At 44.7% G+C, this 12,789-nt stretch overlaps 1 protein-coding gene across 5 annotated transcripts in view; it reads left to right on the top strand.

The window, feature by feature from the left end:
• Positions 1-12,789, top strand: part of LOC124714372 (cytochrome P450 306a1) — a 925,226-nt gene that overhangs the window by 64,637 nt on the left and 847,800 nt on the right. For all 5 annotated transcript variants that reach the window (XM_047243019.1, XM_047243018.1, XM_047243015.1 and 2 more), the window contains exon 2: positions 2,604-2,929. In XM_047243019.1, coding sequence (XP_047098975.1) covers positions 2,611-2,929 — 319 coding nt within the window. In that variant the 5' untranslated portion in view covers positions 2,604-2,610. The remainder of the gene's footprint in view (positions 1-2,603; positions 2,930-12,789) is intronic.

The following is a 12,789-nucleotide window of genomic DNA, read 5'->3' as shown; positions in this document are numbered from 1 at the left end:
CATGTTACCATACCGCGCGGTAAAATGTCATTTCGAGAAAAACGCGTTTCAAGTTTTGACTACATATAAATGCAATATTATGCACCTCACGTTCGATCTGTTATTCAGGGTCCATAAACTCGTCCTTCGTCTTCCTCATAAAGGGCGTTCTGCTCGATCTGGACCAACCTGCGCTGCTCCAGAGCCGCTCGTACGGCCGGTGACAAGCGGTTTTCGGCCTCTCGAATCAGGTGGTCGTCCGAATGCTTGGCGAACTGCGTCGAATAGAGTCCCAGGGTAACGTCCATCGTTGTCACGGTTTTCATAATTGCTGAATACACTTCTTTGAAGCTGCTCACTGCCAGGAAAGTCGCAATCTCCACAGTCTTCCACCAGAATGCAAATGCTTGAGGGCTAACTTCCAAACACACGCGTTCAAACTTTCATTTGAATTTTGTATGTTTCCTCCCAAGCAACGGTACAATAACTCGACCTCCGAAAGAAAAAACCTGGTGCGTGAAGAAGGCCGATTTCAGGCAGGTGCATTTTTTGTTCAACCTCGAATACCAATCACTTCCGTTCCGTATTCGGAAAAACTGTTTCAGGGCTGGATTCTAAACACTTTTATGGATCCAAAAACGCAATTTAAAAAAAAATCGATTTTTTGGACCAAAAGATAGTAAATCTCGCTTTAACTCTATGCAAATGCCGATGCCCTCGGTCGTTAAGTGAGTGCTGTCGGCCACTGCGTTGTCCTTGATGAGAGGTAATGCGTGAAGTTTGGTATTCTCGGCACACTTTTGAAACTGTGTACTCCCTAGCGATTTCAGAAATGGAATGGCTCATGCCTTCCATCTCTCATTCCGCGTTCAGAGTCTGTTATTTCCCGTCGTGCGGCCATAATCTCTTCGTGGAACTTTTCACATATAATGCCTCAGTAGTAATGTCAACTATACCAGTGCACTGCCCTTTTTTACCTCGTGTACGCGATACTACCGCCATATAAATAGGTGCATATCGATACCTGATGACCTCTTTCGCCTTAGTGGCCGCGCGGGATTAGCCGAGTGGTCTCGGGCGCTGCAGTCATGGACTGTCCGGCTGGTCCCGGCGGAGGTTCGAGTCCTCCCTCGGGCAAGGGTGTGTGTGTTTGTCCTTAGGATAATTTAGGTTAAGTAGTGTGTAAGCTTAGGGACTGATGACCTTAGCAGTTAAGTCTCATAAGATTTCACAAACATTTGAACATTTTTCACCGTAGTGCATGTCGGAACTGTGATCACTATCTATATGCGGATCCCGCTCCAGCTACTGCCGGGTCAGGGTGCTGACGAGTCCTCTCCACTTGTCTCGGTCCTCACATCAGTTTCTTTCCTCCACTTGCTGCCAGGTCACGCCTCTCCACAGATATTCTCACTCCCATTTTCCACCGTGTTCTTGGGCGCCCTCTAGGCCTTTTTCCATCCATCTTTAGTTCTTCCATAATTTTGGCGAGTCTCTGCCCATGCATCCTCTTAACATGCCCATACCACCTTAATCTCTTTTTCTCAATTTCTTCTCTCATACTTTCTTGTTTAAGGTCCTTTCTAATCTCTACATTCCTTACTCTGTCCATTCTTGTTTTTCCTTTAACTGCGCTGAGAAATTTCATTTCCCCTGCTTGCAGACTGGTCCAGTCCCTTTCTGTCATTGTCCGTGTTTCTCCTCCGTAGGTGACAATAGGGAAGTAATAATTCTATACATAAGGCGTTTTGCTTTTTCTGAAACTTTCTTATTCCAAATCAGGTGTTTTATTTTTTCGTAGAAATTGCCTCCCTTCTATAACCTCCTCATTGATTTCGTTGGTTATTCTTCCATTCCTAGATATTTCACTCCCTAAATGAGTGAAACTTTCTACCACTTAGAGGGGTTCTCCATTCAAGGTAATGTTTCCGTTGATCCCTTTCTCTCTTTCAAATGCCATTACTTCACTCTTTATTTATTTTTAATCAATACCTTTTCATTATTTCCTTCCACACATCCAGTTGTAACTGTACATCTACGCGTTTATCACCCCATATTATCATATCTGCAAAAATCATCTTTTTGTCTTTTCCTTTTACTGTATCTTTAACTGCCCATTTCATTCCCTCCATCACAACATTAAAAAGTGCAGGAGATAGGATATTCCTTGCTTAAGTCCTTGTCTTATTTCGAAGTACTTAGAGTTCCCCAATGGTGATCTAATTCTACAGTTGTGTCCTCTGTACATTGTCTTTATTACATTAATGTATCCATATTCTATATCTGTCTTCCTTTCTTCCCAGACTCTTTCCCTGTTAACTGAGTCATATGCCTTTTCGATGTCTATAAAAACCAGTATCACCCTTTTGTTATACTCCCAAATCTTTTCCATCAGTTGACGGATAGAAAATATCAGGTCGATCGTGCTTCTTCCTTTCCTAAACCCATGCTTTTCTTCACTCACCTCCTTTTCTATCTTTTCACATATTCGATGTTGTAAAATTCTTTCAAAAATCTTGGCTGTACGACTCATAAGGGTTATTCCTCTGATCACTGTAAGTTACTCAGTACGCAAGGCGCTGGTACGGACGGAGATCCAGAGTGGGTGCGCGGCTCGGTTGCAGGCAGAGGATGGACCCGTGGTTGTGCGCGGCGGCGCTGGTGACGGCGGTGGCGCTCTGGCTGTGGCTGCGGCCCCGCACGCAGATGAGCCCTCCCGGGCCGCGCGGGCTGCCGCTGCTGGGCAACCTGCTGCTGCTGGACGCCGCGGCGCCGCACGAGTCGCTGAGCGCGCTGGCGCGCCGCTACGGGCCCATCTTCTCGCTGCGGCTGGGCTCGGTGCCCACCGTCGTGCTGGCCGACGCCCGCCTCGTGCGCGACGCCTTCGCCAAGGACGCGTGCACCGGCCGCGCGCCGCTCTACCTCACGCACGGCATCATGAAGGGCAAGGGTGAGTCGCTCGCCGTATTTATGGAACTGATCGCTCTACGCCCAACTGGTTTGAAGCATACTTAACCAACAGAACCCAAAAGGTACACTGAACAGTTCAGACAATATCGGAAAGGTAGAAAATTTTAGGTACTGGGGAGTGGGGGGTGGGGGGGGGGGTGGGGGGGGGGGAAGCGGGGGAGGAAGGAGATCACAATTTTGTGTCCATTCATATTCCTTACGTATGTAATGACCTTCCACTTTCAGCAAAAAACATTGGTACTTTTGGCAGTCGTTTTACCTCCAGTAAAGTGATGTAAAGATCAAAACAAACCGTAAAACGGTTTAGAAGAGACATCCGTAAGGTGCAAAAATTGACAATTGACCAAAAGCGTGTGGTCATCCACCTGAGTGCTGAAAGGAATCCGTTCGATTAGGCGCTAAATAAGTCAAATCTAAAGGCCGGAAATTCAACTTAATGTCTAGGAATTACAACTGCAAACTGCTTTAATTGGAAGGAACACAGAGAAAATTGTGTGGGGAGAGCTAACCAAAGGCTGCCTTTTATTGGAAGGACACTCAGAAAACGTAAAAGATCTGTTAAAGAGACCGTCATAATAAAGTAAGGGAAATCAGAGCTCGCACTGGAAGACGTAGCTGATCGTTTTTCCGCGCGCTGTGCGAGATTGGAATAATAGAGAATTATTGTCAGAGTGGTTCGGTGAACCCTCTGCCATGCACTTAAATGTGATTTGCAAAGTATCCATGTAGATGTAGACACTAGTGTTGTAATAAATCGTATCAGTCGAAAAAGAGCAGAAGAATTAGTAAATGACATTTTACAAGGAATTATTAAGCAGTTCTCTTCAAATGGATTCTGTAAATTTTGAAAAAAAAGAGGAAGAAAACCACACTGCATTTAGTTCTGTACAACGAGTAAAGTAATTTCAGCAATTGATGTAGCACACGAGCAGTAGTCAGTAAATAGGGTAAAATTCTCCAAATTTTTGGGTGTACATATTGATAAAAACTTTAAGAGAAGAAGCATATTACTGAGCTTATGAAACAAGTCCAGCTGCTTCTGCTCTTCGTATAGTAGGCAGTCTTGGAAACAATTCTAAGAACATCCTGACATGTTATGCATATTTACAGTCAATGATGTCTTTCGGATAATTTGTAGGGTAACTCATCACTTACAAAGAAAGTATTGATTGCGCAAAAGGGAGCAGTAAGAGTAATGTGTGGTGCTCACCCACGGACGTCACGTAGGCACGTCTTCAAGGAGCTACTCATTTTAACTGCGCCGTTATGATAAATATATTCAGTAATGAAATTCATCGTAAATAATCCATCACCATTTGAGAACAGCGGTGACCATACCTATGACGTAAGAGGGAAAAATGACCGCTACTACCCATTGTTAAAACTGCCAGTGGCTCAGAAAGCAACTCAATATGCAACAACAAAAACTGATAATTTACCCAATAACATAATCCGACGAGCAGAGAAGCAAGTTTTCGATCTAATTTAAAATCATTCCTCCTGGACAACTCCTTCTATTCCATTGACGAATTTCTACTTAAAAACTGCTAACCAATAAAAAAGATGTGGTTGAATGAGAAGGACTGAAAATAATAATGTATTCACTAATGTTAACACTAATCATGTTTACATATTCTGTAAACTGATTTGTTCCAAACCATTCCGATAAAAGAATCGTTTAGATTATCTATGGAAGATGTGTCCAACTAACTTTACTGCCGGCCGCGGTGGTCTCGCGGTTCTAGGCGCGCAGTCCGGAACCGCGCGACTGCTACGGTCGCAGGTTCGAATCCTGCCTCGGGCATGGATGTGTGTGATGTCCTTAGGTTCGTTAGGTTTAAGTACTTCTAAGTTCTAGGGGACTGATGACCGCAGCTCTTAAGTCCCATAGTGCTCAGAGCCATTTGAACCATTTTTTTAACTTTACTGTCTCACTTGACGAGGCCGAATTGTTAATGGCGCTACGGTTTACGACGTTAAACGTGCCCAGCCTAGAATGTAATGCAAGCAGAAATTAAAGGTGCGACTGAAGTAGTGTTCATAGTCATTCCCTTAAATGGCGAATGTTGTAGTGCTCACGTTTGTCAGTGCTTCCGTCGCTTCTTGGTACAACAGTTCCATACAAGGTACATATGAAAAGCTCAGTGAATGGTCTCATAAAATAAAAGAAGCAAAAATTACAATGGAAATGCCTTTACTGGTCTTCAGACTAATTACGAGTAGCTACAGCTCACTTCTGATATCGGTTGTAAAGCTGTTGGAAACAGTCAGCAAACACTTCTTCCGGAATCGCTCGAAACACGTCACACGGTCAAGCGTTGTTGGATATCCGATACGTCTGCGAATGTTCGTGAACAATAGTGCTTACACTCTCTTTGCTTATCATCCACAAGCATCCGTCGCACACCTGTCACTGTAAAATGGAGCGCAAAATCGAGCAACGTATCAACATGCATTTTGGTTCAGATTAGGGGAAATGATGACGGAGACTCATGAATGTTAGTGCTCGTGCACAGTGTTGAAGCAGTGAGTAAAAAGTACGTATTTCTGTGGTTTAAAAGCGTTACAGGAGGAAAGGACAGTGTCGATAATGAAACGCGTTCAGGTTAAGAACGCACGATCCCAAAACAACTCCGCCCGTGTGCAACGAACGCTTGCGGATGGTCGCCGGCTCTTTGAGAATGAGAGCAGGAGGAATGCAGGTAAGCAAAGACAGTGTAAGCACAGGCGTTCACGAACATTCGCGGACAACATCGCTTGACCACGGTGCTTTGAGTGATTCCCCAAGGAGCGCTCGCCAGCAGTTTTCAAAAGCTTTACAAAAAAAAAAGGTTCAAATGGCTCTGAGCACTATGGGACTTAACATCTGTGGTCAGCAGTCCCCTAGAACTTAGAACTACTTAAACCCAACTAACCTAAGAACATCACACACATCCATGCCCGAAGCAGGATTCGAACCTTCGACCGTAGCAGTCACGCGGTTCCGGACTGAGCGCCTAGAACCGCTCGGTCACCACGGCCGGCAAGTCAACCGATGTCAGAAGAGTGCTGTAATTAATGGTGATAACCTTGAAGGCCAGTAGATGTAGTTAGCTTGTAACTCTTGCTTCCTTTGTTTCCTGAGACCATTCGCCGAACTTTCCAGACGCACCTTGCATTTAAAGTTGAAAAGCAAACAAATTGCGTTTTGTTCTACGAATATAGTACTCGTTTACACAACGTCAACTGAGCAACGATAGACCTTGTATAGTTAACAATTTTTGAATGACATCCAAAGTACAATAACTTTCCAGAGAACCACTCTGTATGGTGTAAACGATATCTGTTTACAACTTACCACAGTGGTGTATGGGAAGTCGAGACGAACAATCTGATAAAGGCCACTTGTGTTGTATGGAGCCAGGAAATATCCTCAAACTGACACAAAAGCGATCTAAGGTACGGAGCATACGTCTCATGCCACCAACTTAGCCTTAACCGTTTGGAGCTCATGTGTTTTCCTCACTCGAATATACACATACTTTGTTTTTTAACTTATAAATTTCAAAAATTATGTTTGTGTAAATTTTGCCTCAAAAGTTTGTGAATTTTAACAGCGCAAAATTAGCAAAAAATAGTTTTGTTTCTCTCACATATGGCAATATCTGCAGAATGTTTTGTTTTGTGTTCGAGCTTTTAACATTTCCGATTTCATCTCACGGTCAGATTACTTTTCACTGTAAATGGAACCGTTGTGTTGGTGCAGGACAGAAAAATATCACATCGGACGACGTTGAGAGAACATGGAATGACAAACCTTACTTGACAATGTACGGTCGGACATAGCTCACGGTAGTTTACTGGGGTGATTGGCATTGTGTTAATACTGACCTAGCTGCCAGTTCTGTGTCCTTCACGGCCAGCGGAATTGCTCCAACATGGGAAACTCACCTAAACTTACGTCTGTTGCAGTTATCAGCGCATGGCGCTTCAACATGAGAAGTCTGCCTAATCAATGTTTCGACACAACCACACTTCGGCACTTTGAATACAGCTACCAATAAAGGGAAACTAATTCTGGTGGAATAACGCTACATCTACGTCCACATCTACATGGATACTCTACAAATCAATTAAGTGGCTGGCATACGGTTTGTCGAACCAACTTCACAATAATTCTCTATTATTCCACTCTGCAACAGCGCGCGGGAAAAACACCTATATCTTTCCGTGCGTGCTCTGATTTCGCTTACTTTATGATGATGATCGTTTCTCCCAATTTAGGTTGATGTAAACAAAATATTTTCGCTTTTGGAGGAGAAAGTTAGTGATTGAAATTTCGTAAGAAGATCCTGCCGCAACGGAAACGCCTTTGTTTTAATGATGTCCACTCCAAGCCTTTGTAAAGTCCATGACACTCTCTCCTCTATTTCTCGATAATCCAAAACATGCTGCTCTTCTTTGAACTTTTTCGATGCATTGCCTTAATCCTATTTGGTAAGGATCCCACACTGCGCAGCGGCACTGCAAAACAGGATGGACAAGCGTAGTGTAGGCAGTCTCTTTAGTAGATTAGTTGCATCTTCTGAGTGTTCTGCTAATAAAATGTAGTCTTTGGTTCACCTTCCGCACAACATTTTCTGTGTGTACTTTCCAAGTTAAGCTGTTCGTAATTGTAATTCCTAGGTATTTAGTTGAATTTACGTCCTTTAGGATTGATTAATTTATCGTACAACCGAAGTTCAACAGATTCCTTTTAGCACTCATGTGGATGACCTCACACTTTAAATTATTAAGGGTGAATTACCAGTTTTCGCACCATACATATATCTTTTCTAAATCGTTTTGCAGTTTGTTTTGATCTTCTGGTGACTTTATTAGTCGCTAAACGACAGCGTCTTCTGCAAACAACCGAAGATGGCTGCTCAGATTGTCTCTTGCCATTTATATAGATAAGGAACGGCAGAGGGCCTATAACACTACTTTGGGGAACCCCATAAATCACTTCTGTTTTACTCGATGACTTTCTGTCAATTACTACTAACTGTGATCTCTCTGACAGGAAATCCAGTCGCATAACTGAGACGATATTCCATAAGAACGTAATTTGATTACAAGCGGCTTGTGTAGTTCAGCGTCAAAAGCCTTCTGGAAATCTAGAAATACGGAATCAATTCGAAATCCTTGGTCACTAACGTTCAACACTTACTGTGAGTAAAGAACCATGCTTCACAAGAACGATGTTTTCTAAATCCATGTTGACTGCGTGTCAACAGACCGTTACCTTCGAGGTAATTCATAATGTTCGAACACAATATATATTCCAAAATCTTGCGCCACTCAACCACACGTCCGCCCAGTTCGACCCCCGAGTCACGTGTCTGCTAACAATGTTGTGTCTCACCGCTGCTCCGATGCTTGGTAGCAGTGCCGCCAGACACCACCGTTTGCCAAACACTTCCTGTGATTACAGCCACATCAGTCTCTCCTGTTTACGTACGTGCAGACAAGCTCCAAACAATGCTTTTATAAATACGGCGTGTTCATCTACATCTACATCTACATTTATACTCCGCAAGCCACCCAACGGTGTGTGGCGGAGGGCACTTTACGTGCCACTGTCATTACCTCCCTTTCCTGTTCCAGTCGCGTATGGTTCGCGGGAAGAACGACTGTCTGAAAGCCTCCGTGCGCGCTCTAATCTCTCTAATTTTACATTCGTGATCTCCTCGGGAGGTATAAGTAGGGGGAAGCAATATATTCGATACCTCATCCAGAAACGCACCCTCTCGAAACCTGGCGAGCAAGCTACACCGCGATGCAGAGCGCCTCTCTTGCGGAGTCTGCCACTTGAGTTTGTTAAACATCTCCGTAACGCTATCACGGTTACCAAATAACCCTGTGACGAAACGCGCCGCTCTTCTTTAGATCTTCTCTATCTCCTCCGTCAACCCGATCTGGTACGGATCCCACACTGATGAGCAATACTCAAGTATAGGTCGAACGAGTGTTTTGTAAGCCACCTCCTTTGTTGATGGACTACATTTTCTAAGGACTCTCCCAATGAATCTCAACCTGGTACCCGCCTTACCAACAATTAATTTTATATGATCATTCCACTTCAAATCGTTCCGCTCGCATACTCCCAGATATTTTACAGAAGTAACTGCTACCAGTGTTTGTTCCACTATCATATAATCATACAATAAAGGATCCTTCTTTCTATGTATTCGCAATACATTACATTTGTCTATGTTAAGGGTCAGTTGCCACTCCCTGCACCAAGTGCCTATCCGCTGCAGATCTTCCTGCATTTCGCTACAATTTTCTAATGCTGCAACTTCTCTGTATACTACAGCATCATCCGCGAAAAGCCGCATGGAACTTTCGACACTATCCACTAGGTCATTTATATATATTGTGAAAAGCAATGGTCCCATAACACTCCCCTGTGGCACGCCAGAGGTTACTTTAACGTCTGTAGACGTCTCTCCATTGATAACAACATGCTGTGTTCTGTTTGCTAAAAACTCTTCAATCCAGCCACACAGCTGGTCTGATATTCCGTAGGCTCTTACTTTGTTTATCAGGCGACAGTGCGGAACCGTATCGAACGCCTTCCGGAAGTCAAGAAAAATAGCATCTACCTGGGAGCCTGTATCTAATATTTTCTGGGTCTCATGAACAAATAAAGCGAGTTGGGTCTCACACGATCGCTGTTTCCGGAATCCATGTTGATTCCTACATAGTAGATTCTGGGTTTCCAAAAACGACGTGATACTCGAGCAAAAAACATGTTCTAAAATTCTACAACAGATCGACGTCAGAGATATAGGTCTATAGTTTTGCGCATCTGCTCGACGACCCTTCTTGAAGACTGGGACTACCTGTGCTCTTTTCCAATCATTTAGAACCTTCCGTTCCTCTAGAGACTTGCGGTACACGGCTGTTAGAAGGGGGGCAAGTTCTTTCGCGTACTCTGTGTAGAATCGAATTGGTATCCCGTCAGGTCCAGTGCACTTTCCTCTGTTGAGTGATTCCAGTTGCTTTTTTATTCCTTGGACACTTATTTCGATGTCAGCCATTTTTTCGTTTGTGCGAGGATTTAGAGAAGGAACTGCAGTGCGGTCTTCCTCTGTGAAACAGCTTTGGAAAAAGGTGTTTAGTATTTCAGCTTTACGCGTGTCATCCTCTGTTTCAATGCCATCATCATCCCGGAGTGTCTGGATATGCTGTTTCGAGCCACTTACTGATTTAACGTAAGACCAGAACTTCCTAGGATTTTCTGTCAAGTCGGTACATAGAATTTTACTTTCGAATTCACTGAACGCTTCACGCATAGCTCTCCTTACGCTAGCTTTGACATCGTTTAGCTTTTGTTTGTCTGAGAGGTTTTGGCTGCGTTTAAACTTGGAGTGGAGCTCTCTTTGCTTTCGCAGTAGTTTCCTAACTTTGTTGTTGTACCACGGTGGGTTTTTCCCTCCCTCACAGTTTTACTCGGCACGTACCTGTCTAAAACGCATTTTACGATTGCCTTGAACTTTTTCCATAAACACTCAACACTGTCAGTGTCGGAACAGAAATTTTCGTTTTGATCTGTTAGGTAGTCTGAAATCTGCCTTCTATTACTCTTGCTAAACAGATAAACCTTCCTCCCTTTTTTTATATTCCTATTAACTTCCATATTCAGGGATGCTGCAACGGCCTTATGATCACTGATTCCCTGTTCTGTACATACAGAGTCGAAAAGTTCGGGTCTGTTTGTTATCAGTAGGTCCAAGATGTTATCTCCACGAGTCGATTCTCTGTTTAATTGCTCGAGGTAATTTTCGGATAGTGCACTCAGTATAATGTCACTCGATGCTCTGTCCCTACCACCCGTCCTAAACGTCTGAGTGTCCCAGTCTATATCCGGTAAATTGAAATCTCCACCTAAGACTATAACATGCTGAGAAAATTTATGTGAAATGTATTCCAAATTTTCTCTCAGTTGTTCTGCCACTAATGCTGCTGAGTCGGGAGGTCGGTAAAGGGAGCCAATTATTAACCTAGTTCGGTTGTTGAGTGTAACTTCCACCCATAATAATTCACAGGAACTATCCACTTCTACTTCACTACAGGATAAACTACTACTAACAGCGACGAACACTCCACCACCGGTTGCATGCAATCTATCCTTTCTAAACACCGTCTGTACCTTTGTAAAAATTTCGGCAGAATTTATCTCTGGCTTAAGCCAGATTTCTGTACCTATAACGATTTCAGCTTCGGTGCTTTCTATCAGCGCTTGAAGTTCTGGTACTTTACCAACGCAGCTTCGACAGTTGACAATTACAATACCGATTGCTGCTTGGTCCCCGCATGTCCTGACTTTGCCCCGCACCCGTTGAGGCTGTTGCCCTTTCTGTACTTGCCCAAGGCCATCTAACCTAAAAAACCGCCCAGCCCACGCCACACAACCCCTGCTACCCGTGTAGCCGCTTGTTGCGTGTAGTGGACTCCTGACCTATCCAGCGGAACCCGAAACCCCACCACCCTATGGCGCAAGTCGAGGAATCTGCAGCCCACACGGTCGCAGAACCGTCTCAGCCTCTGATTCAGACCCTCCACTCGGCTCTGTACCAAAGGTCCGCAGTCAGTCCTGTCGACGATGCTGCAGATGGTGAGCTCTGCCTTCATCCCGCTAGCGAGACTGGCAGTCTTCACCAAATCAGATAGCCGCCGGAAGCCAGAGAGGATTTCCTCTGATCCATAGCGACACACATCATTGGCGCCGACATGAGCGACCACCTGCAGATGGGTGCACCCTGTACCCTTCATGGCATCCGGAAGGACCCTTTCCACATCTGGAATGACTCCCCCCGGTATGCACACGGAGTGCACATTGGTTTTCTTCCCCTCTCTTGCTGCCATTTCCCTAAGGGGCCCCATTACGCGCCTGACGTTGGAGCTCCCAACTGCCAGTAAGCCCACCCTCTGCGACTGCCCGGATCTTGCAGACTGAGGGGCAACCTCTGGAACTGGACAAGCAGCCATGTCAGGCCGAAGATCAGTATCAGCCTGAGACAGAGCCTGAAACCGATTCGTCAGACAAACTGGAGAGACTTTCCGTTCAGCCCTCCGGAATGTCTTTCGCCCCCTGCCACACCTTGAGACGACCTCCCACTCTACCACAGGTGAGGGATCAGCCTCAATGCGGGCAGTATCCCGGGCAACCACAGTCGTAGTCCGATCAGGGGATGCGTGGGACGAGCTGGCCGTCCCCGACAAACCCCCATCCGGACCCCCACAGTGATGCCCATTGGCAACAGCCTCAAGCTGTGTGACCGAAGCCAACACTGCCTGAAGCTGGGAGCGAAGGGATGCCAACTCAGCCTGCATCCGAACACAGCAGTTGCAGTCCCTATCCATGCTAAAAACTGTTTTGCAAAGAACGTCTGAACTAATCTACAGAGAGCGCAAACAAATCAACAAAATTTAAACGGTTATTAAAATACAAGATTGCCTAGTAAATGCAGTAATGCTGCTACTTGCACACTGCTGACACTGCTCGGCGGCGGAAGGAGACTACGCGAATTTACACTATTCAGGTACTAAAACGCGATGCTACACTCTCAAATACTATAATACGCCCGAAATTTATGAATTAAACAATGCAAATACCAAAAACACGCAAAGAAATTAAGAATTAAACTATGTAACAAATGAGTGAGCTAGGAGTATACGACTTGCGGCTGCAGCTGCTATCCAACGGCGGCAGGGAGTCTTCTGTAGTACAAAACATTCTCGGACTTCTTGTCGCATTAATTCAGGGAAAAACCTCAAGCTTTCAACGGTTTCCATCATCGTCTTCGCCAGGAA

This window comes from Schistocerca piceifrons, chromosome 1 (genome assembly GCF_021461385.2).
Source record: "Schistocerca piceifrons isolate TAMUIC-IGC-003096 chromosome 1, iqSchPice1.1, whole genome shotgun sequence".
In the NCBI taxonomy this organism is placed as follows: domain Eukaryota; kingdom Metazoa; phylum Arthropoda; class Insecta; order Orthoptera; family Acrididae; genus Schistocerca; species Schistocerca piceifrons.
This window is presented reverse-complemented; position numbering and strand designations above follow the sequence as displayed.